The sequence below is a fragment of the Syngnathus floridae genome, chromosome 22, assembly GCF_059516105.1.
Source record: "Syngnathus floridae isolate MCC-2025c chromosome 22, RoL_Sflo_1.0, whole genome shotgun sequence".
In the NCBI taxonomy this organism is placed as follows: domain Eukaryota; kingdom Metazoa; phylum Chordata; class Actinopteri; order Syngnathiformes; family Syngnathidae; genus Syngnathus; species Syngnathus floridae.
In genome coordinates, this window is record NC_142434.1 from 5,098,224 (window position 1) to 5,123,900 (window position 25,677).

Consider the following 25,677-nt stretch of genomic DNA (forward strand, 5'->3'; position numbering starts at 1 on the left):
CGTTTAGTTGAGCCAAATATGGACCTCTTAATTGTCCATCATTTGGGTATTGGAAAACTTCCCCTTGATTAGTTCTACCTGTGTAATCTCCCCTCACTCTTCCCCATAAACGAGGGATGGAGCACTGGAAAGCTTCTCCTGCCTCCCTACCATTTAATCTATATGAGTGTATTACTCCTTCCATGTCTCTGATCCAGGATTCTACATCCTCTTGTGGATCAGGGATTCCCTCAACAGCTTCTCTGCACTCTCTGTTTGACCAAGGTCGAAACACGTACATGTGTTGATTATTTGGTCCGTCAGCATTTGGATTAGGGACCTGAATCATGGGATAATTGCCCATTATCGGGTCATCACCTTCCTCGTCTGAGTATTTGTCGCGTGTTAGTTCAGTCATTTTGTCTGGGACAGCCTGCGGCTGGACTGTCATTCGTCTTGTCTTTTGTCTAGTGTGCTGAGAGACCGGAGAATAGGGTGGGGGCACGCTGGCTTCAGCTCTAGCTGCGGCCTGTAATTCCCTCGTGGGATATAGACTGGAATGCTCAAGTTGTGCTTGAACTGCTTCTCCATTCACTCCGTCAAGTCCTTGTGGTGCCACGTCATTTTGTCTCTGTCTTTGTCGTCCTTGTCCTTCATTGTCCTCTGGTTTGACAAAACAAATTGTACCAGTCATTTTATTTTGCTGTGCTTTTCGGTCCTCTCTAGCTTTTAGTCCAGCTATGCGTCGTTTTTCAGCCTCTTTTAACCATAACTTCGCACATCCCAATTCTTTTTCCTTTTCTTCTTTTTTCTTTCCTTTTTTCATAATCACACTAGCCTCAAGTTTGGCAACTACATTTTTCCACTGATCTACTTTAAGGTGACCAGTCACACCATACTTTTTGTTCCATTTTGTCAACCATTCGATACTGTCTGGAAAGTTATTTAACATATACTTTTCATCTCCTGATACCTTGTCAGTAACACTTTGACGGCCCCCCATTTTAATCAATTTGGTCCAACTGTCAAATCCTAGGGATTTCTAAAGTTGGAATGTTTCTTTAGTGGGATAACGACTTTCTGTGGTAATTCCTGCTTCGACCAGTTTACTGGTGAGGAATTCTTGCCTGTGCTTCCACAGAAATTCGTTATTTCTTCCCACTATGTTACATGCAGCACAACACCGAGTGATACGTGCTACCATTCACACCACGGAATTTTCTTAACACAACGAGGTGTATTTACGTCTACAAGTACATCTGTAGACCGAATTCCTATTATTTGGAATTCACAACAAGGGCTCCGCCGCCCTTACCCGGGTACCCTTTTTCTGGGGACTGAAATACCCCAACCACGCGGCCAAAGAAGAGGTCTCACCGAGTCTCTGAGAGATTCCTCTTGAAGATTCCGTCAATCGTCACCGCCGAGAGGTGCTGAACTGGACTTCGCCGGCCTGGTGGATGAACGTCGCTCCCCAGGACTTTCTTCAGGCGTCCTTTGACCCCTGCCGTGCACGGATTCGGCGTCTTCAACACTCCTCGGATCAGCGAGCAGATTTTCAGGAAATCCCGGACGAGCCCCCAAAAATGTTGGGTTGACAACATTTATCAGAAATCAATCTCAGAGACGGTAGGTCTTTCTTGGCTTAGCGTTTTCTCCCGCGCAGAAGGACGGATCACAGACACACAGCAAGTGTGGCAGTGATTCGCACTTTGCGCTGAGTTTGGCCGAGCCTTTATTGAGAGAGAAACAAAGGGGCAAGTGTACATGATCGAATAGGTTTCCAAACAGGAAGGACATTCCATAGTTATATCCCATTCCCACAGAACAAAGGGGATACTCTTATGGACGGGGCAGTATGGACGTCTCATGACCATTAGCTTAACAAAGACGTAGGGAATACATCGCTAGGGAATACATCGCTGTGCCGTACTCATGACTTCATCTTAAATAAGACCTTTGTCTGCTTCAGCCATCCCATGACAATCTCATGATCTGTACATGTCTAGCTAACTGTGGGGCTTATTGTATAGCGCGGCTAATGACTCCAGTCATTAGCCGGCCATATGCCCCCAAGTCATTTTCACGAGGCCGGATGGTCACATACTGCGGAGAATCTTGCACACAAAAGTTACATAGAATCCAATGATAAAAAGTATATCATTTCCAACACTGTCTGGTTTGGATCGGCCTCCAAACAAGACAAGCACAGACTGCAACGGACAATAAGGACTGCAGAAAAGATCATGGTTCATCAACCTCCCATCTATCCAAGACTTGTACCTGTCCAGGACCAGGAAACGTGCAAGTAACATCTCAACAGACCCTTCGCACCCAGGTTGCAGCCTGTTTGAACTACTCCCCTCCGGACGCCGTTATAGAGCTCTGTACACTAAGACCAGCAGACACAGAGACAGCTTCTTCCCCCAGGCTGTCGCTCTGATGAACTCACACCACTCTTAGAGTCTCAGAGTCATTACTGTGCAATGACATCCCGCTTTCCACACCTTTTTTGTCTACACTCTTTGTACTATGTGTCCTCTCTGCATCCATTGCAGCCTGGTCATCCTAGAAGAGGGACCGTCCCATCTGTGGTCTCTTCTCAAGGTTTCTCCGAGCTGGAGTTTGGAGTGTTTCCTTGCCCTCTTGGGAGTTTAAGATCAGGGGATGTTTGAGAATATCTTTCATTTTTCACATGTCCTGAGTGTTGTTGTTAGTCACCTAAATGTTGAACAGAGGCTGTGATTTACCAAAGTCAAATTCCTTGTTTGGCACGCTCAAACATGGCGAATAAAAAACTCTTGAATCTTGAAATAAATCTAGGAGCACCTCAGTAAAAGCTACAAAATAGACTGACAAATAACTCGTATTGTTAAAAGCGACGACAATTTGCAATTCTAGTCATGACACAAATTTGATGCACAATTTGTCTTTGCGGGCCACATAAAATGACACGGCGGGCCTGGCCCGCGGCCGGGCCTCGAGTTTGACACCCGGGGTGTAAACCCAATGGCCGAGAAAAGACAATCTGGCCGATAAAGAACCAACTGGGTGTGACATGTTTGTTTGAAGCAACTTTGCCATGGAGAACTGCAGCCCGAGGTCACACCGCGTGTTGCATGTGACCTCGTCATGCAAACGGAAGGCTTGTGGGGTTCGGGCGGGCTTGTGGGATCTCATGCTTGATTTGAGATCAAGCCGCTAAGTGCTTTCGGGCTTTGGTTGGTTCGGCCGGGTCAGCTTTGCCTTTGCCCTGCAAAGCGGCTGCGGTGTGAAAGGTCTGGAGAAGGTTGCTCAACGCGGAGGGAGGGAGGGAGCGATGGAGGGAAAAGAACGTTGTGTCTTTAGGATGACTTGAGAGTCAAAGGTTTCCATTGCAAATGCCGCGTGACTTCAAAGTTGCTTGCCTTTCCGTGACGGGTGGTGTCGTGGGCAGCGATTCAACTGAAGAGGGCGCAACAGCAATGTGTAAATATTATTTCTATATTATTAACATGATATTAATCGTATTTATTTCTACAAACATAGTTGCTCCATCGGAGCACAGACACACAGCTTGGTAACTTTTCCATTCCACATAGAAGCGAAACGGCGTCAATTCAAGCAAGCAGCAGCGCCATACGTCATGTTGGCCATTTGACCTATTCCTTTGCTCCTTTTTGTTTGACTGCATGGTGAGGGAAATAAAGTTGATTGGTCGGCAACTTGCAAGCAAGCCTTCAACTTGGGCAGAAGCTTTGAGACGACGAAGGCTGAACGTGTCAAAGCAGCGGGACGTCACGCGCGGTGCGGTGCGGTGCGGTGCGGTGCGGGCTAGGGCAGGCACACTTTAGTCGCGTCCGTGGGTCAGTCACACTTGACGAGTTGGAGCCGCCGTTCCTGTCTGCCTGCCTGCCTGCCTGCCTGCCTGCCTGCCTGCCTGCCTGCCTGCCTGCCTGCCTGCCAGCCTGCCTCGCTGTCTGAGAGTCTCGCAGCCGAAGTCGTTGATCACCCAAGGCGCCCGAGGATGGTCCGCCGAAGTTTCTACCGCCGCGGCCGCCGCGAACTGCTCATCATGAGGCTGCGCCCCGCACTTGTGTGGTTTCTACTGCTCTCCCTGACCAGGGTGGCCGAGTCAGAGGGTAAAAGCTTCCTCACACGACACTTTTGTCAATTGTCAAAGCAGCCTTCATTGTTTTTATGTCGCCAACGAGAGAGGAGTGTACGATGCAGTCGCCGTCTCTCACGTTTCTTTCTTTCTTTCTTTCTTTCTTTCTTTCTTTCTTTCTTTCTTTCTTTCTTTCTTTCTTTCTTTCTTTCTTTCTTTCTTTCTTTCTGCACCACCACCAGTTTGAGCCAGTTTTTGTCGTTTTCTATCATGTGCTCCTGAGTTAATGTCGCTGATCACTTTGAAGTGAATTGCCTTTATTTGAGTGTCCTCTTCTCGGCATAAAATGGCACTTGTTGATTGATTGAGTGATTGATTGACCGATTGAAACTTCATTGAGCCACCACGCAGATATGGTGCCAAGTCACTCGTCGCGCTCGTTGAGTGAGACAAGCTCGTCGATGGGATTCCCTTGAAAAGATTGTCTTGCTTTGAGGGCTCCCACAAAAGTGCGAGTAACTGTTGCTACTTGTCGTCCGTCCCTTCATTAGTATTGACTGGATACCGTGTACAGATGAGGTGATTTGAGAGCCAGCAAGCGGCTAAGTGCTTTCTATGGAATAACAAGGCCGCCTGCTGGGTAGTAAGTTACGTAGTACGTGTTGCATTTATTGCTTGAATCAAGTCAAGTCTGTGATGATGATGATGATGACGACGACGACGAAGAATTGCATTCGTTTCAAACAGGCAAAACAGGCTCCATTGATAGATTGCAATTCGTGAGCCTCCAAAACAAAATCAGTCGCTCTCTCCTCCCCGCATCGAGAGATGTCGTCCATGCGACGACGTCATTTCGACTGAATCATAGCCATTGGCAAGGTCTCAAACGAGGAGTCGGCCGCTTGCTTCTGGGCTTTTGTCGCTGTGCAAAACATCATCATCAACATCATCAACGTGATTGGCTTGGCTGTTTGTACTTCCCCCGTCTGATGCGTCGCACGTGGTTTGTGTCCATTGATGGCGTACGCCGGCTACCAAGTAGCCGTGAGAATCGTTTGAAAGGAATGTTCTGCCACGGCAATGAGTGCAAAAAAGCAAACGATCCATTGTAAAATCTGTCGCTCATATTATTCTTTTGTTCCTTGCTTGTCCAGACTGCGAGGGCACGGCTGGCCATGTGAAATTCTGCAATGCTGGCCTCGATCTCAAACTGGTTTCAGGAGCCGATGCGGGTGTCACTGTCGGATGGGCCTTTGCGGGAAAGACCGCCGACTTACCATCTCGCGTTACATATGAAGATCCGGCAACCCTGAAATTGACCGGCCTGACCGCTGCGGACAGCGGCACGTACACTGCCACCTACGGTTCCCCCCCCAGCACCACCACCGCCAAGTTCTCAATCCTCGTCGGAGCCGGTAAGTTGCACGACAATCGGCTCGTATCGCTGAGCGACCGTTGCGTTTTGTGAAAGACACCACGTGCAAAGCGGGCGGCTTAAATGGTTCCAATTTGGAATGAAATTCAAACGTGCCTGCCACTTTGCCATCTGGGAGAAAAGCAAACGTTGCTCTCAGAAGAAATCGGGGCAACTCCTTTTCTTACCCTCGGCTGAAATCCTTTGCCGATAGCATGGCGGCCGCCGCCGCCGTAGTGGGCTACATTTGTCGGAGCGCAGAGCAAAATCGGGTAGCGCGCGCCCTCGGCGGCGCGTCCCACCGTCTGCTGCTTTTTAACGCCTGCACTCGGACTTGACCACTGAGGTGAACGTAGCACTCTTTTGGGGTTTTTCAGTCGACTGCCACGCAGGCCAACCATGCGGAGTTGTGAAGGGGAGCTCCATCAAGATGGACTCCGGAGCTCCTGACAACACTGCTGTCACCTGGAGTCATCAGAAGTCATCTGACGGGCCGGAGACAGCGATCACTGACAACATCAAGTTCATTAACGACAAGAAGAAAGAGATGGGCCTCTTCAACGTGGCGCCAGTCGACGCGGGGACCTACAAGGCCACGGAGGGCCAAACCACTAAAACATTTCCGGTCTCCGTCCAAGGTAGCTCTCACGCCGCGGGATTGTTGCCACGAAAGGAATTCAGCCGATGCACCCTTGCTCAAAACTTTGCCGCCTCACTTCCTCTTCCCAACAGCTCCCATCACCCGTGTCAAAATCGAGGGCAAAGCTTCTGCCTGTGCAGGCGGCAGCGTCACCTTAGAGTGCAAGGTCACCGGTGATGCCAAAACAGTCACTTGGAAGAAGAACGAATCTCCCACCACTGTTAACGTCGCTGACAAGAAGTTGACCATCAGCGTGGCTCAACCGGCGGACGCCGCTCAATACACTTGCCGCGCCGTAAGCTACCTTGGCGGTCGACCGGCCGATAGCCCCGCCTTTACTCTCAGCGTTAGCCGTGAGTACGCCGCCATTTCTCGGGTTGACGTCAGCCCTGTTTGCGAATGTGTCACTCACTCCCTGTTTTCGACAGCGGCCGACGACTGCGTCGGAGAACAAAACGGCACCATCGCCGTGAACCCCCCCATCATCAGGACTGACGGAAACGGTGAGTACTTCCATGTCACTGCCCGCCCTGCCTCGCCCAGGCCAATGATTGTCGTCACCTTTGCTCTCGAAGGGAACCATGGGGCCGCCTGGGCCGCGTCCTGCTCCGTCGCTCTGCTGCTGATGACCAGCCTCCTTCATCTCTGCTGGATGCTTTAGACACGGCGGCTGCCGGGTGAGTTGCCGGCCGGCACCTTGCTCCTTTTTACGCTCCTTTGTTGTTCCTCCTCCTCCTCCTCCTCTGCGATTGCCAACCGGCGGCTGTCTGCTTTTCCTCAGTCGGATGGAAGTGCGAAGGGGGGGGGACTGACTTTGCCTTTTTGGAGCGGGAGGAGCGAGCGGCCAGAGTGGAGCGAGAGGCCAGAGCGGAGCGAGCGGCCAGAGTGGAGCGAGCGGCAGGCAAAGCCTTTTTTTGTTGTTTTTTTTTTCCTTGTTCCGTTGATTTCACTCCAGCATTTGAATCTTCCCAATCATTGAATCGGCCACACGATCCAAATGGACGTACGATTATGACTTAGTTTTGCGAGCGAATGTTTTGGATTGCAAATGCGTCATCGGTGTCGTCAAAAAGTAAGCGATCCAGGCTCACCTTTGCATTTTCAGCCGCTTAGTTGTCGTCGTCTTTGTTGTTTGAATTGGCACTGGAAATAAAGGGGGGGGGCACGGCACGGCACGGCACGGCACGGCACGGCACGCTTGCTGTAGGTAAGTGCTCCCCCGTCGCGGCGGAAGACTTCAAATATTACCTTTCCACTTGAGATCGATCACGTGCAAATTGGCCCAGCCGTCCTCGTTCATTCGCGTCAGCGCAAACGACCCGAAAGGACAAGCCAACAATTCGGACTGACTCCCAATTTGATTGTGAAGAAGGAAAAAAACGCCTCAACGTAGCATTCTGAGAATGAAGCAGAATAAGCAACTCGCCTCTAAAATAGGTCATGAGATCCATTTCTTTGATCCAATTAGGCATGTATTATTCATAATACCTTTTGTTATCTATCCATCTTAGTGGGATCTCGGTTCATTAACAATGTTGACTTTGTTTTCAGTTGTCCATTTGATCTATTATTGAGAGTAAGCTCTTATCCGTGTTGGTATCGTCTCGCTCAATTATTGTCAGTGTAGCACTGTTGAATGCTTTGATCGAGTCCATCATTTGGTCATGGTAAGCTACCTTTTGTTAACCAGTCTGGAGGAATTCTTGGATCTATTACTCCTATATTGAATATGCGCACGATGATGATCATTTCATCGTTCACGATTCATTCATCCTTTATATATATATATATATATATATATTATCGTGGTTATTTCACCATTCACTTATCATTCATGATTTATCTTTTTGCCTTTGATGATTCATTCATCATTTAGTGAATCATATCTTTTGTTACTCCTTATGGAATCAGACGCGCGCTCGTAACACTGTTTATTTGATCATTTATTCAAGGCGTTGAATCAGAGCACGCTTATCTCTTGTTCTTATTCGAAACCATAGGAGCGCTCACGCTCGATTCGATCGGTCCGTTCTTCATTGATTGATTCAATCGGTTGAATCGTTTACCAAAAGTAAAGCTACCTTACGTGATTTGAAATGATACATTACTATATATTCATTGGAGCTGTAATTTATCCCCTATCGATTCAATCGTTAATAGTAGTCTATCTTTTGCGCTTATTTGGAGTTAACAGGCTGGCTGTTTATTTGAACAGTGATTATTGAGTCAGTCCTTTGAATCATTCATAGTAAGCTCTCGCTTGTCCTTACACGATTTGAAATGATAGGGGCGCTCACAAACACTTGATTGGATCTGTTAATTATTCAACCTATTTCGTCAGAGATCTTTTCAATAACACGAGTAAGCTATCTTTTGTTCTTATTTGGGATTCGAGGCGGCGGGTAGCACGGCCGACTTACTTGAATTGACGCATTTATCGATTCCGTCGACCGAATCCAATCGTAAGCTCTCTCTTGTTCTTACATGAGTTGAAATGATGGGCGCCCCGCGCTCACAAAGACGCCGCCGTCTGCTAATTATTTATTCATTGATTGATTCATTTATTCATAGAGGAGTAAGTTGTTATCTTGTCGTAAAAATGATCATCCATGTGTACTGCTGGCACCTGAGAGTTTCTTATGGCGCATGATGGGAAGTGTGAGGTGAGGTGAGGGCGATGGGGGGGCTTGGGCAGGAAATGACGCGCGAGTGTGGAGGAAGGGAGGGGGATTGGGCCGCCAGCAGCTCGTGTATGTATAATTGTCTGAAGTTGTGATTTCGGTTCAATAAAAGCGATGAAAATTGCACCCGCCTCTGCTTTCTTTTGTCTGTAGCGGGCGGGCGGGCGGGCGGGCGTGCGCGCGCGTGCAAGAGAACCTTTGAAGGCTATGAAGGACCAAGGCATCGGCTGACGTTTGACCAGTCAGCGCACAATCTACGTTAACATTTGGCCAATCGGCGCACGAGTTTACAACTGCTGTGCAAATTGCGTGTGAGGGCAAAGAAGCTGAAGGAATGAGGTCAAAATACAAAAAGTCCTGCCTAGCTACAAAAACAGATATGCTCAAACCTCATTGAATAAAGTACGTAAGCAGACAAGTATATTCACATATTAAATAAATAAAAGAAACATTTTAAGCATATAATTATACCTACACACCAAATCAATAAAGAAGACATCACTAGACATTTTTGAGAAGTGGTGATGAGAAAGGTTTCTATAACTTTATGTTCTGATATATTTCTGAGGACTTTGAAATAACAAATGACTTTTGACATATTGCCTAAATAGCTTCATGACCCTTAGAGGAACTGTGGAATGCACGCCTGATGTTTTTTCTCTGAATCATGGACACGGCCAGAGTCGTCTTGACCGTTCAGTACTTGATTGTATCTTATGTTTTGACGAATGCTAGACGCCAATTTTTGATTACTACTGAACGCTCTGCACAGAGGGAACTAGTTTGCCTAACAAACAAAAGATACGGTTGAATGAGGTACGACAGTGTATGTCCAAGATTGGAGAAGAATGTTTACAGGAAGGTCACGTGGAGATAAAACCAGCAGGTGCCAGAAGGAGCCACCCGAGAACTCGGCCAAAGATGATCGCCAAGGCCGAGAGACGGGATGGGAGACAACAGCCCCCTCCACACACACACACACACACACCAACAGCCCCCCACCAACACACCGAATCGCCCATAACCAGCACCACTCCCATGGAAGACAACAGCCCCCTCCACACGCACACCAACAGCCCCCCACCAACACACCGAATCGCCCTTAACCAGCACCACTCCCATGGAAGCAGACTCTCCTTCGAACTTGCCCCACCCCGAAGACTCATCGCCCATCAATCCCGGCCCACAATGTGCTACTGAATATAAAACTGATCTAACAACCTTGGACTTTGCCTTTTCTGAATGGAGACTTTCCGCTCTTGAAGGGCCCAGCGCTCTATTGTACTTTCCTGAAAACGGAGCTTTTTGAACAAGAATTGTGATTGAACTCAACCAATCTGTCTAAGTCTAATTTCTGCTTCAGTGTCTTTGCATTTTCCTAAATCTGAAGAAATCAAACGAGCACGCAGTGAGTAAATTGGATCACAGGTGATCGGCAAAGGCTTTTGCCGGGAGGCGAAGATAACGCGCTCCCTAAATTGTGGACAGAATCCAACAAAGCGCAACAGGTTCTTGGGGAATGCTACAAATGACAGCAAAGTTGAAACGGATGCAAATGTTGAATGCCAGGCCTAGCGAATGAGTGGGAGTGAACGTCGCCCCCCCCCCCCAACACAGGAGCAAAACGAAAACCACAGGTAGTAACCTATCTTTTGGAATCATGAATTGGAAACGGGCTGAATTGGGAAAATGTGCGCTTTGAGCAGATGCCCCATCGAGAATGAGCAGAATATTTAGTTAAGACGGGTGGGTGGTTGTTGTTGTTGTTGTTTTTGTTTTTTTTTCGGTTCACATCCGGTGAAGGCACTTCCGGTTTATTTGAGATGATTTCCGGTTTCTCACAATAAATGCTTGCGAGGAAAAAATTCCACATCGGGCCAAGTTTACAATTCAGGATATGAAGGTAACTTGTTGATATTGGAGAACACACAGTCCTGCAGTTGTTCAGATTTCCTGGCTACGTGCGTGATCTTGAAGGCAGGAGTTGAGCCAATTGGAACTCGAGACTTTTTGTGACCTTGATTGGAGCGCTACGTTGGGCCGAACTAGTGTTTAGAAAGCGCCGAAAAAACAATCGGGCCTTTTGATCACGCCTCATGCTCTCTTTGCTGACGTTGTCGTAAATAAGCTCCTCCAAGAGGATTATTTGAGCACTTAAAACAGCACGCCGCCGTGGAGTATCGATGCGATGAGCCAGACAATTTGCTGCGATTGTGTCTCGTTAGGCCTAATCTGCAGAGCTGATAGTGCCGGGCCTTTAACTAATGATCTCTGCAAACAATAGATGTCCTGCAGAGAAGATGCTGTGAGATGGAAGGATGTCTGCTGCCGCACTGCGTTTGCAGCGTTTCACTTGGGAGAGCTGGCAAGCTCATTGTTAGCCATATAGAGCGATAAAATTCCCGCTTTTCTTTTTGCCCTATTAGAATGTGATTTTTTTTCCCCTTGATTGCATCTATTAAATAATAGTTATTTTAATTTAGCGATCATACCAAAAGTTCTGCAGAACTTTTTTATTGGTGCCATGACCGGGAGGACCCCCCCCCCCCCCCCCCCCCACACACACACACACACCGGCATCTCACACGCATTGCGCCCCTGATCCCTTAAAAAAAAAAAAAAAAAAAGGTCACTTACATACTTACATTAAAAAAACAGCAGATGGCAGCATCTACATGTTACCTGGGAGGCCTTTCTACGTACAGAATATGAATCTGAACATAATAAAAATTACAACAATAAAATAATAAAAAATAAATATACAATCGAAAATATAATTAAAATATTTTTTTATTTGATAGTATTTACATATTGATTTATTTACAGTTATTTTTCTATATTTGTATTTTACGTTTAATATTTCAATTATATTTTTTTATGATTTAATGTATATTTTCTATAATTATTAGTTTTATTATTGATTTCGTAATGTTTTGGTCATCCTTACCAGACGTGCTGTCAAGTTTTAAAGGACAAATTTGTTCAAAGATTAAAGCTTCGTGTGGGCGCATAAATTCGATAAAGCCATGCAATTTCACTTCTATTTATGCATATCACTGTCTTCTATTATTACGTTGACTGTACGTTAACGGGCACCCATGCGTATAATTACAATCAAACAAACGCATTAAATGAAACCGCCACAGTCTCTGCGCTCCTTTTTTATTTTTTTCCCGCTGACAACACGCCCTAGTAAACTCCAAATTCCTCTCCGCGTTAATCCCGCTGTGCGTGCACTCATTCCTGATTTTTGCCTGTGTGTGTGTGCGTGCGCGACCTTGACGACCCCCTCTGTGTTTGCGTGCTTTTTTATGCATGAGCACATCAATGGGAGAGGCTCTCCCCCTTCTATCTGCACCCGGACACACGTCAACAAGCGGGATTTCTGTGGCTCACACAACAGGCATGATAATTACATGTGAGATGTTGCCCTGTTGCACCTTCACTTTACTCTGGACGTATTTCAAGGTCGAATGGAGGCTTTTATTTCCAGGATTTACCTACACGGGGTGAATAAATGCTAGACGGGACATGGGCACCAGAGGGAAGGCTTTTATGTCCTCTTACGAGATGTGATTTTGACATCTAGTAATTTAAATCCACTGGTTACACTAACTGGATGGTCAATTTAAGATATTGGCTGAAGGGAGTGAAAATTATGTGAAAGTTAGCTGAGCACACAGCCCCCCCACCCCAATGGCTTCTTTGGATTTGGCCATGATGGCTTATTTGAGGGAGGTCACCTGTCCGTGGGTGTCCGGTTTTCTCAGCACTCCTTTTGGGATCATCATCACTACCGAATGTATGCGGGATTATTAATGGGAAGTTTGCGGTCACAAGCTCAACGCGAGTCGATGACTTTGAGTACGTCAAACGTCATGTGGCCGTTTCATTTGGTCTTGAAAGTCTCTTGAATTATTGATTAAGTCAAAGCAGAATGGTTGCTTGGAAAAAAATGGAGTCAGTCATCTTTATTTGAGGACTAGAAAAAATTATTGAGAGGCTTGTGAGAATTTAAATTGACCACTTAAGTGAATGGAATATTGAATGGAAAAAAACAACGCGCAGTGATGTTAGCCGTTCTGCGCAGAGGATAAAGAATATATGCATTATTTTGTATACATTGTGTACATATCTACTGTATGTCTCAATACATGCTGCATACAGTGATGTAAAACACAACGATGTTATTCATTAACGTAATTATGTGAGGTTTACATTGTTAGCTTTAAGCTAGCATACGATGTGTCAATTATATTTCAAATTGCGCGGGTGGGGGTTGTACTGTGTTAAGGCAATAAACTTTTTTTTTTAATTGTCCCAAAAAAAAAAAATCAATAAATGTCTTCTGTTGGAATTTTGGTTTAGGTTCTTCAGATATACCTAATAATTCCTTCACTTTATAGCTAACACAGCGCCTCCTATGCGTGATTTTTTTTCATGCATCAACACGGGCGTGGCTACTACGTTTGCCTGAAGCATCGACAGAATGAGGGTAGGGGGGGTCTGCAGCCGTGGTCTGCCCGGGGGTCTTGTGGATGCTCTAGTGATGAATGAAGAGTGACAGATCGGGGTTATCCGCCAGGGGAGTCCATTTTCTTTGCAGTGCACGCTGAGATATAGCAAGAAGAGAGCGAGGCGTGAAGAGAACCCCTCCCCTCTTCTACCTCTCTCTCGTTCGCTCTCTCTCTCTCTCTCGTTCGCTCGCCACTCCGATGCATCAGTGAGCTTCAGGCGGCTCCACGCCGCATTGCCGCTGCTCCATCTCACTCAAGTCACACACAGGGACTCAAACAGTGGACGCCGGATTTCAGGGATCTTCTAGAAGACAGATATGCAACACATTCCTTCCTTTTTCTTCGTTTGCCATCCCCAGGCGAGGCTGATTCTAGATGCGGCACGGCCACATATTTGGATGTAACCCACAAGTTTGCGCCTCATGAATGCAGCAAATTGTTTGTATTTTTCTTGAGTGAAACGGCAATTCGTCGGAGCTGTCTCCATCATGGCTGTTGACTGAATGGAAGAGCAGAAGAGTACATGAAGGTGCACTTTCCGGAAGTCCGCAATCCCCCCGCACGATGCAGATCCTCTCACCCGGGATGCTATTGGTGTTACTCCTCGTCAATGCACAAGTGTGTTTGTCCGTGACAAACAATGAGGGCGGAAAAGAGGTCCTGATCCCGCACCCCGTCGGGACTTCCAGCGGCTCACCCCGGGATATTCGGCAAAGCAAAACCAGAGACCGCGCCACAGGTGAGACCCCGGTGGCAATCATCCGAGGGACCTTTAACTCCACGCGACCATGGAAACGAGGGGTCGCGGGAGAAGTGAGGCGCTTTGCACACAACAAGCACGACTTGAATAGGACGCTGACACCCGTGGAGGATGCGGTCTCCCATTGGGAAACGACGCACCGCCGTAGTAAGAGGATAAAGTTGAATGGCGGGGTGAGTGGTGCGGGCACCCCGGCAGGTGGACACCACAATACGCTTAAGACCTCCTCAATGGGTGGAGGGGGGCCCACGGAGGGAGATCGACACAGGAGGGGGACAAAAGAGGAGAAAGCTTGGAAGAGGGGGAGAACCCGCTTGAATAAAAGCTCAGCTCTGGCTCAGCCTCACGCGTCGTCATGGGAACCCGTCCCCAAGCCGGTGGCCCTCACGGCCACCGACGCGCCCTTCGAACTCTTCACCAGGAAGCCCGAGCTCTTCACCTTCCGGGAGGAGAACCCTTGGGACGCCACGCCGATCACGCCGCCTGGCTCGCAGGACTTTGGCGACGAGATCAAGAACCCGTTCTACCCGGTGACCAGCGAGACGTACGGCGCCTACGCCATCACCTGTGTCTCCGGGGTGATCTTCCTGGTGGGCATCGCGGGCAACGTCGCCATCTTGTGCATCGTGTGCCAAAACTACTACATGAAGAGCATTTCCAACTCGTTGCTGGCTAACTTGGCTGTGTGGGATTTTGTGCTCATCTTGTTCTGCCTCCCCATGGTGGTCTTCCATGAGTTAACCAAGTCCTGGCTGCTGGGGGAGGTCACCTGCAGAGTTGTGCCATATATGGAGGTAACATTTTAAGTTGTAGTAACACATTTCACCACTAGTTGGCAGACTTTGTATCCATTAGAGAAGAGGAACGAAACAAAGTCCACAAACAGCAGAACTCCAAGAGTAGAGGTTCCAGTTTTGAACCTCCGACCTTCCCTGGCTTCCTTCCACATTTCCAAAAACAAGCTAGTTTTAGTTTACTATGAAACTATGACGTTTTTTACTTTTAAAACAACCTCATAACTTTGCCTCAAAATACATTAGCTTGATGCTAACACCGAATCAAAAACACTATAGAGTGGCTAACAAATAGCATCTATTAAATTACACGGCGTTATACATTTCAAAACACTAGCGAGGATGTATTATTTTTCACTCTGTACTTGAAAGGGCTGTCCTGTATTTGGATATTGGACTTTGTGGTGTCAAGTTTCTTTACCTGTCATAAAAACAACATAGTAACAAGCTTAGGATGTTAGCCAATCAAAAAGGACTTTACGTTTTTGCTAGTTTTTGGAGCACAACTCCCACCCGCAAGTAGACCTACAGACGACCTTTTCGCACAAACATCGTCAATCTGGGACTCCCTCGCCGCCATCTGTCATTTGCTCACACAGGTTGTTTACACCATGTTGATTCCTTCCCATTTGTACGCTCATCACAATTCCATCAGAATCACCAGACAGGAGATGATTCCCTTTTGTGTTTGAAGCTGATGTTTTCAATGCAGCTGCTTTCATTTTTGGAAGGGTCATTGTCATAAAATACCTCAGGGTGGAAAGCAAATGAAGTTGGGCTTTTGTTAGAAAATGACGGGAAAATGATTTGCTCAAGGGAGCAGAACGCAAATTAGGATTCATATGCCATCTTTACAAATGCATTCATGTAATCTGAAATCGGATTTGCTAGCTGTATAATACAATGCAACAGGTGGCGCTATAACCCCTGACAGTAAGACGAGAAGAAAGCCATTGATGAAAAAGGTACAATATGGCCATTTGGATAATAACTTGGCCAGAAGAGAGATCAAACAGCCCCCGAAAATAACAAACAAGGCAGGAAGCATTTTGATAGCCACGGGGGACGGCGATTGTTTTGGCCCACTTAGAGCTACGTTGACAAAATAAGGTCGAGGAAACATAATAGCTACTAAAGTCGAAATTTGTGCTTGCCACACTTGAAGGACACGTCGACAAATATTTACCATTCAAAAGCATGACAGGATTATAATTGGCGTAATCGCCTCTTATTGCCTTATAATGTCACACGTGGTCGTGGATTTTTTTTTAAGCAATTCCCTTTGGATGACTGTGGGCGGAGCAACACACATATTTCTTTCCATCTGGCTTAACGCTAATTGTCTCTAATCATCATCTCGGAACACAAATCTAACAATTCCCCCGAGGCGTGTGAAATTTGAGGTGAATCTTTTGGCAGTTGGTAAGATTGACAGCAGCAGTCTCACTACATAATCAATATGTCGTTATGTCAATGACAGCGTCATAAACATACACTAGAGTGATATATCATATGGATTTTCACATTATGAGTCCCAACACAATAACACTGGATATATAGCAATACATTGTAGTATGTATGTACGTAATTTACAATTGTATTGATAAAATGTAGGTAAAAAAAAATACTCACTTAGCATTATTTGAAAAAATGATACATTTTTAGCAAGTAATTTCAAATGTATTTGCAGATATGGTTAAATATATTTTCAAGTACCGTGTTTTCCGGACTATAAGGCGCACCTTCAATAAACGGCCCATTTCAAAACTTTGTCCATATATAAGGCGCACTGGACTATAAGGCGCACCATTAATGCAATCAAAATATAATAACTTGAAATAGTGAAGCCAAATAACAATAAATCAATAATGTTAATATCACACAACACACAAAAGAAACATGTAAAGCTTATTTTAATAAGTACAAAACAAAACAGTCAGGTAGATCAGTAAACCTTAAAAGTTAAAGATTAAAATAATAACAAAATTAACAATTTTATGAAAGTTGAATAAATTTTTTATTAGATGTATTAAGTTTGTTTTATTGTTGTTATTGTTGTATGAATAAGAAGGATGATATTGATGTTTGTGACTGCAGTAAACAGGCCAGGTTGCATCATGTCGGATTTTTAATCCAAATCAAATCCTTCTCCATTTTATCTTTTTTATTTCAACTTCAGACGCAACAAATTACTGTATAATCACAAAATAATGATCCATAGTCTTTTTGATTCATGAGTCATAGTCTTCAGCGGGTCACTTATGATTGATTTTATGACACAATGCTTCGGGCCAGTTTAAATTTCCGCGGGCCGGAATTTGGTCCATATATAAGGCGCACCTGACTATAAGGCGCACTGTCGGCTTTTGTGAAAATTTGAGGTTTTTAGTCCGGAAAATACGGTACGTTCAAACGTATCATTTTTGTTTTGCCAGTTTTGGAATAACCTTGCAGCCGCGTCGTGTTGTTTACACGACATAACCGCCGTCGTCGGCAGGATTTGGGGACATTCACTGGCTAAGTACCGATCAGTTGTGTTTTGACAAGTGATTGACAGGTGTGGGCGTGGTTTACGTCCCTACCTCAGGCCGCCTCTGCTACGGTGAACCTCAACGGGGAGGTGACAGGCAGACCGATGCCACGCCACAAAAAAGACAGTGACATTTATCAAAAATGATCGCCGGGAGTGAAGACCCACCGAAACTCGGGCACTCATCAGCTTGACACGTTCCAATTGCTCTGCGTTGTATAACAGTCGGGCAAATTTGAGTTTTCTCATATGTACGAGCAGCCATCTTGTGTGCGCACACGCATGCAAAGTTTAGTGGGGCATGCTTATCCAGCAGATGGGCCGAATGGCCTTCCTCGCACCGATCGCTGCCCGCAGCTATTCTCCCTGCATCAGCTATCTGTGATTAGACAAAAGCCTCAGGGGGACACACACATTCTCGCTCGTCGCTCGTGTTGTTAACGCATATGGCCGCACCTTCTTCATTTTATGCGACACACTGATGTCGTGACCTCGCTACCATTACAGTTGTTAATTAGATAGTATTTAAATAATTTAGCTTAGCACTCAATCGTGGTTTTAAATAAGGAAACAAGCCGGCTGTTGAAGGCCAAATTGATCATTGAGAGAGTGCGACTGAAATATTCATTAGGTGATTTGCTCAGTTGTGGACAGGAAATGAGAATCAAGTTGGAAAGCACATCTGTCCGCTGCGACACCTTCCAGACAACCTCAGATGACCCGGAAAAGTGACTTTAGCGGTAGCTAGGCAAATATATATATATTTTTTTTCATATCAGAGGGAAATATGCCCCAGACCATGATGTAATTTAATGGAGATGGAATTTATTGTCCAGAAGAAAGTGCCTGGGAGATGCAATAAAACACAGGGAGCGGCATCACTAAATGGGGCTTTTGATATTTGATCTCAGAAGAGGCTCTACTTAGGCTAATTATTGTATTTCACTTTGTTGCACACTGCTAGAAGCCTCTAAGTAATTCATATAAAACATTATTAGAGCGATAATAAAATCTTTAGCAGCTTTCTCCACAAGTGCTTGCTGGTGTGTGGTAGACAAGTACGACCATACGTTTGTTTTAAGACTAGCTAAGATTGGAATCGTTTAAGCTAGCGATGCTAACCGCTATTCATAACCACAACTATCTTATTTTGGTAGACAAGACGTAAAAACACGTAATTAGTACTAACTCAAAGCTTCAAACATCAATGCGGAGTAAAGTCTAGTTGACTAATCAATTCAATCCCGAGTGTATACTTTGTTTTTATGTCTGATGTTTACTTTGTGTACAGTATGCAGCATATTGAGTAACATTTTATTTGGCATTGCAGGATCAAAACTACCCAAATAAAAAATAAAAATGTAAACGTGAACATAAAAACAAATCTAAAAATACGTACATCATTGAAATATTAAATTTAAAAAAATATATGGCCATAAAAACAACATAATATATAATACAAAATAAATGTAGAAATATGTAAGTATAAAAAAATATAATAACAAAATATATAAGAGAATAAATTTGTAAATACAACTAAATATCAATTTATATTTTAATTTATGTTTTCAATGAGATATCTTTCTTTTCAGCTCCACTTTTATTTATTTTTGATTTTGGCAGTTTTGGTTATGTTATATTAGGACAGTGAGTGAAGGTCCCTCGAAACTAAAAAGTTTTAGAGTACTCCTATATAACAACCACTATGAATTATAAAAAAAAAAAAAAATTACATACCATTTTATTGAGAGTCCGCAGTCAAAAGAGGTCATTTGAGTTGACCCATTTGAAGCAGCCTATTGTCAGACACACCCTGGCTGGCAGATGGATGATGGTTGAGTTGGGCTCTGTGGTGACACACACACACACACACACACAAAGATGACTTTATGTATATTGCGTGCACACTATCCCCATTCATCACCTGATAACTCCCATTACGACTGACATTGACAGCGGTCACATGGTCAAGCAGGCTCCACCAGTGCTCATTAGGAGCCAATAAATAACATGCAGCCTTTGTGGCACCGTTAATCGGCAAGTTAATGACCTTTTATTAAATAAACACACAGAGGGGACACTGGCTGTCGGCAACACCTGCTTCTCATATCAATGATCGCGACAAAAAACACAGTGGCTGCCATATTCTGAACTTCAGGCTAATTCGATATATGAATTGAAAATAAGGCGAGGGTTTGGGCTCTTTTTCGACTGCCTGGCTGAGTTATACCTGACTAAAAATAGCCATTCCAACGAATAAATTATACACGAAATGTTCTCGCTCCTCCATGAAGAAGACACTCGTCCAGTCATGAAATTTTTACAGTGGATTTGCATGAAGCCACAAGGTGGCTTCAGGTTGAGGGTAGGAATAAAAATGGACGTCTGATTTAAAGGCAATGTGGGGACCGGCCTTGTCGTTGAGGCAACAGAGCTCTCGTGCGTATCTGTCCAGGAAGTTAGTATTTCGAGAAGCAAAGCCGAGGCTCAGTGGGGCCATCTGGGATGCTGGCTGTCGTAATTAAATTTGATATGACGGGAGGGACTGTTGGGGGGGGGGGGATGTTGGGTTGAGAGGAAGGGATGTTTAATTCGGAACAAGAGGGTGAGGAAGTAGTAAAAGTCATTGGGAGAAAAGCCAGAGACGGAATGACTGGAGTGTGTGGAGGCCGCTTCATGAGATGCTTGCTGCAAGGACACACAAAAATTCTATACACACTCCAGCTGCTATTGAGGAATACTTTGCATGGTGTTAATCCAACCGACATCTTGAAGAGTCTTTCTCAGTGATTCTGTTGTCTCTGCTCCCTTCAGGTGGCCTCCCTGGGCGTGACAACCTTCACGCTATGCGCGCTGTGCATCGACCGCTTCCGGGCGGCCACCAATGTCCAGATGTACTACGAGATGATCGAAAACTGCACGTCCACCACCGCCAAGCTGGCCGTCATCTGGATCGGAGCGCTCCTCCTAGCGCTGCCCGAGCTGCTCATCCGACAATTGGTGACAGAAGAGGCCGAAATCCCGGACGAGCCTCCCGTGGAGCGCTGCGTGATCCGGATCTCCACCGCCCTCCCCGATATGCTCTACGTGCTGGGTTTGACGTACGAGGGCGCCCGGCTGTGGTGGTGCTTCGGTTGCTATTTCTGTCTGCCCACCCTCTTCACTATCGGGTGCTCGCTGGTGACGGCGCGGAAGATCCGGCGGGCCGAGCAAGCCAGCGTGCGTAGCAACAAGAAGCAGATCCGTCTGGAGAGTCAGATGAACTGCACGGTGGTGGCGCTGGCCATCGTCTACGGCGCTTGCGTGGTGCCCGAGAACATCTGCAACATCGTGTCCGTGTACATGGCGGCTGGCGTTCCCGAGAACACCATGTCCGTGCTCCACCTGCTCTCTCAGTTGCTGCTCTTCTGCCGGGCGGCGGTCACACCCGTGTTGCTGCTCCTGCTGTGTCGCCCGCTGGGCAGGGCCTTTTTGGACTGCTGCTGTTGCTGCTGCTGCAGCCGCACGCCTTCATCCACCACGGCCAGCGACGATAACGAACACGAGTGCACCACCGAACTGGAGCTGTCGCCGTTCAGCACCATTCGCCGCGAGCTGAGCAACTACACGCCGGCCGGATCTCACTGCTAAGGTCTGTTTGGTTTCCCGGCGCATGATGAAAAACGATTTGCCAAATAGAAAAGCATTACGGCGTTCCCCCGCTTTATCAACGTTCAGCATTCGGAAGCTAAAAAATAGCAACAGTCCGCTGAAACACAACAAGCACGAAGATGCTTCTTTATTAACGATGCCGTTAATGGGCAACCAGAGTTGTACTGAAAAAATTTGTGATATTTACTTGAAAAAAATGATCATAATAACTAAGACAATTGTAATGAAGAGAGTAAAATTCAACAATATATTAAATATATAGATATTATATGAATATATTAGAAAATTTACTTAGAATTTCGGAGGAAACCTGAACAAGATTTTGTCAAGTAAACATCAAATTTTTTTAGGCGTGGAGTCAAACTTGTGACATCACTCATCAGGCCACACCCATTCAAGAAACCCTACACACGAATACTGCAGTGTGTGTGCGTGTTTTAGAATGTTGTGCCACTATTGGAATGGGTGGTGGAGAATGCGTGAGTGTGCGTATATAACTTTTTTTTTTTTAATGACTCTTCTTGAAACCACTCTTAACACTCATTTATTTGTTTAAATGTATATTCTTTTCAATTTCTGATTTTAAAATCCAGTGCTATTTGTACTTGTACAAAATTATCGTGGGTTAATTTAGAGGCTGGAACGGATTAATGGCATTTTGATTCGTTTCAATGGGGAAATTTGATTTGATACGCAAACTTGGTCAAGGCAAATCACCCGGACCAGGCCCCGCCTATGGACAAATCCTTCTCACACTAATAAAACATCCAGTATTTTCTCTATATTTTATGCTTGCATTTTTTTGTATTCACATACATTTACAATGTTTTAAAAAAGCTTTTTTTTTTTTTTTTTTTGCCTTGGCAGAGGTCTAAGCACTGATTTGCATGTGAAAATTCACAAAATTGGAATCAAAACAACTCCTCCGCCACTCAGTTAATGCCATCCGGTAAAAGTTGACACTGCCTGACAGTACCACTCTGTTTACATATAAAATCTACTGTATTTGTTGTTACAAGGTGACGGCAGATTGTTGTGGTTTCTAGCTTGCACGTTGTGTTGAAATCCAAAACTGTGTCCAAAAAAAATTGCAAAATATTCAATACAGATCTCATTTAGGACGTCGGTACAGTAGATTGTGCAAGTGTACTTAATGAAGTGTCTACACTGTACATATTAAATAAACACTTTACCGTGACATTACTGGGCTGGTCTCAGAGAAGCGTAAACAAATGAAAAGGTTCTCAACGGACTCATGAAATGGATCGCGATGGAATATGAAACAGCGTGGACGTCACTGACTGCACTGTTGTATCATATTACGCCTTGCACTTGGGGGGGTTGTATATATTAAAAAAAAACAAAAAAAAACTGTACACACTTTGGTGCTCTTATGATGAATGCGCTGTAAACTAGAATTCAATCAGTACCATTAGAATCGATTCATTTCTGGTATTAATTGTGTGGACTGTACACAAAAAGAGTCGAGTGCTACCACAAGCATGTGAAACAGCGCCAAAGCGGCGACTTTTAAAAAGTGTAAAAATGACGAATCAATTTGTGTATTGTACTATAAATGTTTTTTTTTTTTTTTTTTTTTTTTACGCCCTGAAAGATAAATTTGAAAATATTGTCGCTCATTACAATCAAGTCAAGTGAGGGGGGAAAACAGCCAAAAATATGTTTACATTTATACTTACGGTCGCCCAATAAAATAACATAATTAAGATTTTTTATGAATTAAAATTTATCTTCATCAAATTGTATGTGTCAAGTTCAATTTTAAGTCACATAAGCGTTGAATGTGGAGTAAAAATGTTTGACTAGCACATACTCGCAAATATGCTCGAATGTACTTATTAGCTAAATGCTACAAAGATTTAGCATTTAGTTTACAAGTACATTTGGATATTTTTGTGTCTACGTTCAAACTTATTTGCCAATGAAAAGTTTTTACTGCACATCGACAGTTCCACAAATTTGGAATATATCCCCGAGAAACAAGATAAGGCTAAATCATAGCTAACTGCTAAATCAAGCTAAATGCTACAAAGTTTAGCATTTAGCTTTCGAGTACATTTAGACATTTTTTGTGTCTCCATTCAAACTTATTTTCCGGTGAGAAGTTTTTACTGCACGCTGGCAGTTCCTCAGATCCGTAATATCTCCCTCGAGATACAAGAGAAAGCTAAATTACAATTTTTCCTCTGTCAGCACTTTTTCACACTTTGTTATTATCACGCCATGTCCAAGCAAGAACCGTATTGATTATGGATAATGCAAGATTTTACAAAGGTCTGACTGGTGCAAGATTTTTTTTTTCCCCCTCACTGCTAATTAGCAATTGCCTCTTCTTAGACTGACCAAAAGGAATAAAAACAGGCCTTATGATATTATCCTCTGTGTATCACAATCAATTGATTACTTCACTGCCAAACTTTCTAACCGCCTTGTGGTAGCAACCGTTTCTAGCACTCACATACGAGGTCAGTTTGTCCAAAGTCGACAATCCCAAAGGTTGACCAACCTACCCTGGTGCTATGTTCAAACCTGATCACAAATCACACTCATTATTTCAATTCAAGTCCGGATTTTGTGACTGAAGTCAAACTGACCTTTTTCGGGGACATTTTACGCAAGGGGTTGGGCGGATTCTAAGTGGTTCGGTGTGTAGTTTTGTGCGGTTTAAGGTGTTGATGAAGTGGTTCTTGTGGCATACGATATGTATTCCCAAACTGTGTGAGTGTCCTCTGTCCATAATTGGTGTCTGCCAATGTAAGCACATGCACTGTTGTCTTCAACCCCGCTCGCTGGTTTCTAAATAGCTTTTTATATAGCCAAAAACTGTCACTTTGTCTATCAAAGAATGGAAAACTGTACATTAAAACCCTTAAATCAGACTTACGTTTCTTGTTATCACTACAAATGAGTGTTTGTTTGTATCAGTTTGTTACAAAAAATAATTGAAGTAGAATACTGTGTTTGCAAAAGTGAAGACACCCGCTTAAAATGGGGAAATGGCTGTGCTCAGAATTTACCAATCGCAGATAGACTAATACTAAATGCTCACGCTTCTCTAATTACTTTTTCCCCGACAAATTGAACAAAACCTTAATCTGTGCTTGAAAATAAAAAAAAAGGACAAGAAAAACCTACGAAAGTTTATTTGGGGTTAATCAGTTGCACTTCACATAGTGCGCTGAGTGCTTTTCAACAAGTGTATGAATGCGATAGGGCCAGTCTGAATAGTCAGGCTAATTAAAAGAGGGTGTGCACACTTATGCAACAACACTTGTTAACCTCCAGGTTAAAAAAAAGATTTAAAAAATGTTTCAGTTAAATACTAGGGTTATAAGGCCGCATTAGTGTTGAAAAAAAATTGAAATAATTTGTCTTAAAAAAAATGCTACGTTAGCTAATGCTAACTAGAAAAACACACCTTGCACTCTTTTTGCGACAAGTTGTCAGTCCGCTGTGGCAACTCCTGAGGTCTTTATTCATTCTATTTAAAGCAAAGCAATAATCCATGCCGGTAGGGCTGTTGCTATGGCGACACGTTCCTGTTACAGATACCATATCGATACTGCTAAGCTATCGAGGTAAATAAATTTACGATAAAAGTTGGTCGTGTCCTATAGAATTCGGATAAATCTTTGCAACACTAAGCTGGTATAAGGAATGGAAAGACTTTCTAGGTCACCGGGAAAAGTAAACGCTTGACTGAAGCATATTCATTGATGGATCTTAAGTGTGTGTATGTGTGTGTGTAGGTTGCATAAGACCTTCAACACATATACACACACCACTGCAAGTTCCATAAATGCCCTTTTTCATACCAAGGAGCAACTAATGAGTTTTTGTTACTTCAATATTCTTTTTTTTTTTTTCAATCTAAACAGCTTACCGGCAATCGGGTAATGATACGTTGGCGAATACAAAGAAACGAAAGAATGCAAATTGCAAATGACCCCAATTAAATGATGCAAATTGCTTTCACGCAAGTTAAGGTAAAAATTATTTTACTGACTCATCCTCACTTGAAATTTGAATTTTACCATGTTGCAATAATAATGTGTCAGTTACGCAAACATGCAAGGTCTTTATTATCAGGAGAACTACAGATGGACACCTGCTGCTGATGACTTGATGGGCGCTCGTTATTGCCATGGTAACCGGCAGACTGATCATTAGAGAGTAGTGATCCTTCTCCTCAGTGGCCTTCTGTGCACATCCCCTTCCTCCATCTTGGAAGATCTCTCCCCACTTCTTATCTTTTGACTTTTAATCGACAACATCTGTACTTTTACTCCCTTCTGTGTTAATCTATGTTCGCCTTTCCTCCGCTTCCCCATCTCATCAATAATCACCATTGCTAGTTTTAATTACAGGAAGACTAATTGAAATCTCAATTCATGCCCTCCAACTTGTTAGAGGGAACCGCCACGCTGCTTGAAAATCCGATTTTCATCAAGGGGCTAATTTTACGGAGTGATTACTTGCTAGGGTGGTCAATTTAAACTGCAGATGAGTTGGGAAAATATACATCGGTTTTCATAGCTGGAGGATTTTTTTTTTTTTTTAGTTTTAACGGAATATATTTACATATTGGGATTGATGAGCGATG

At 44.3% G+C, this 25,677-nt stretch overlaps 2 protein-coding genes and 1 long non-coding RNA gene across 6 annotated transcripts in view; 2 read left to right on the forward strand and 1 right to left on the reverse strand.

The window, feature by feature from the left end:
• Positions 1-25,677, reverse strand: part of LOC148379385 (uncharacterized) — a 79,264-nt gene that overhangs the window by 34,646 nt on the left and 18,941 nt on the right. For all 3 annotated transcript variants that reach the window (XR_015855348.1, XR_015855349.1, XR_015855347.1), the window contains exon 3: positions 19,140-19,249. This is a non-coding gene — a long non-coding RNA (uncharacterized LOC148379385). The remainder of the gene's footprint in view (positions 1-19,139; positions 19,250-25,677) is intronic.
• LOC148379389 (basement membrane-specific heparan sulfate proteoglycan core protein-like) lies at positions 3,368-8,925 on the forward strand. Of its 2 annotated transcripts, XM_088366880.1 has the most exons (8): positions 3,368-3,858; positions 3,895-4,100; positions 5,221-5,481; positions 5,858-6,118; positions 6,213-6,473; positions 6,549-6,623; positions 6,696-6,797; positions 6,902-8,925. In XM_088366880.1, exons 2-7 carry the CDS (start codon positions 3,986-3,988, stop codon positions 6,779-6,781), a joined length of 1,059 nt encoding a protein of 352 aa, XP_088223006.1. In that variant the 5' UTR covers positions 3,368-3,858; positions 3,895-3,985; the 3' UTR covers positions 6,782-6,797; positions 6,902-8,925. The 2 variants fall into 2 exon arrangements, with proteins under 2 accessions (XP_088223006.1, XP_088223005.1); XM_088366879.1 differs by having other exon boundaries at positions 3,368-4,100.
• gpr37b (G protein-coupled receptor 37b) lies at positions 13,367-23,953 on the forward strand. Its single transcript, XM_088366660.1, has 2 exons — positions 13,367-14,872; positions 20,217-23,953. Exons 1-2 carry the CDS (start codon positions 13,883-13,885, stop codon positions 21,030-21,032), a joined length of 1,806 nt encoding a protein of 601 aa, XP_088222786.1. The 5' UTR covers positions 13,367-13,882; the 3' UTR covers positions 21,033-23,953.

What these genes read in the sequence shown, in the direction of transcription:
- LOC148379389 (XM_088366879.1), top strand. Translation starts at nt 3,986, where the DNA reads ATGGTCCGCCGAAGTTTCTACCGCCGCGGCCGCCGCGAACTGCTCATC. An exon ending in CTTTACTCTCAGCGTTAGCC is followed by an intron (nt 6,474 to 6,548) that starts GTGAGTACGCCG and finishes TGTTTTCGACAG; the next exon opens with CGGCCGACGACTGCGTCGGA. An exon ending in CATCAGGACTGACGGAAACG is followed by an intron (nt 6,624 to 6,695) that starts GTGAGTACTTCC and finishes TTGCTCTCGAAG; the next exon opens with GGAACCATGGGGCCGCCTGG.
- gpr37b (XM_088366660.1), top strand. Translation starts at nt 13,883, where the DNA reads ATGCAGATCCTCTCACCCGGGATGCTATTGGTGTTACTCCTCGTCAAT. An exon ending in GAGTTGTGCCATATATGGAG is followed by an intron (nt 14,873 to 20,216) that starts GTAACATTTTAA and finishes TGCTCCCTTCAG; the next exon opens with GTGGCCTCCCTGGGCGTGAC.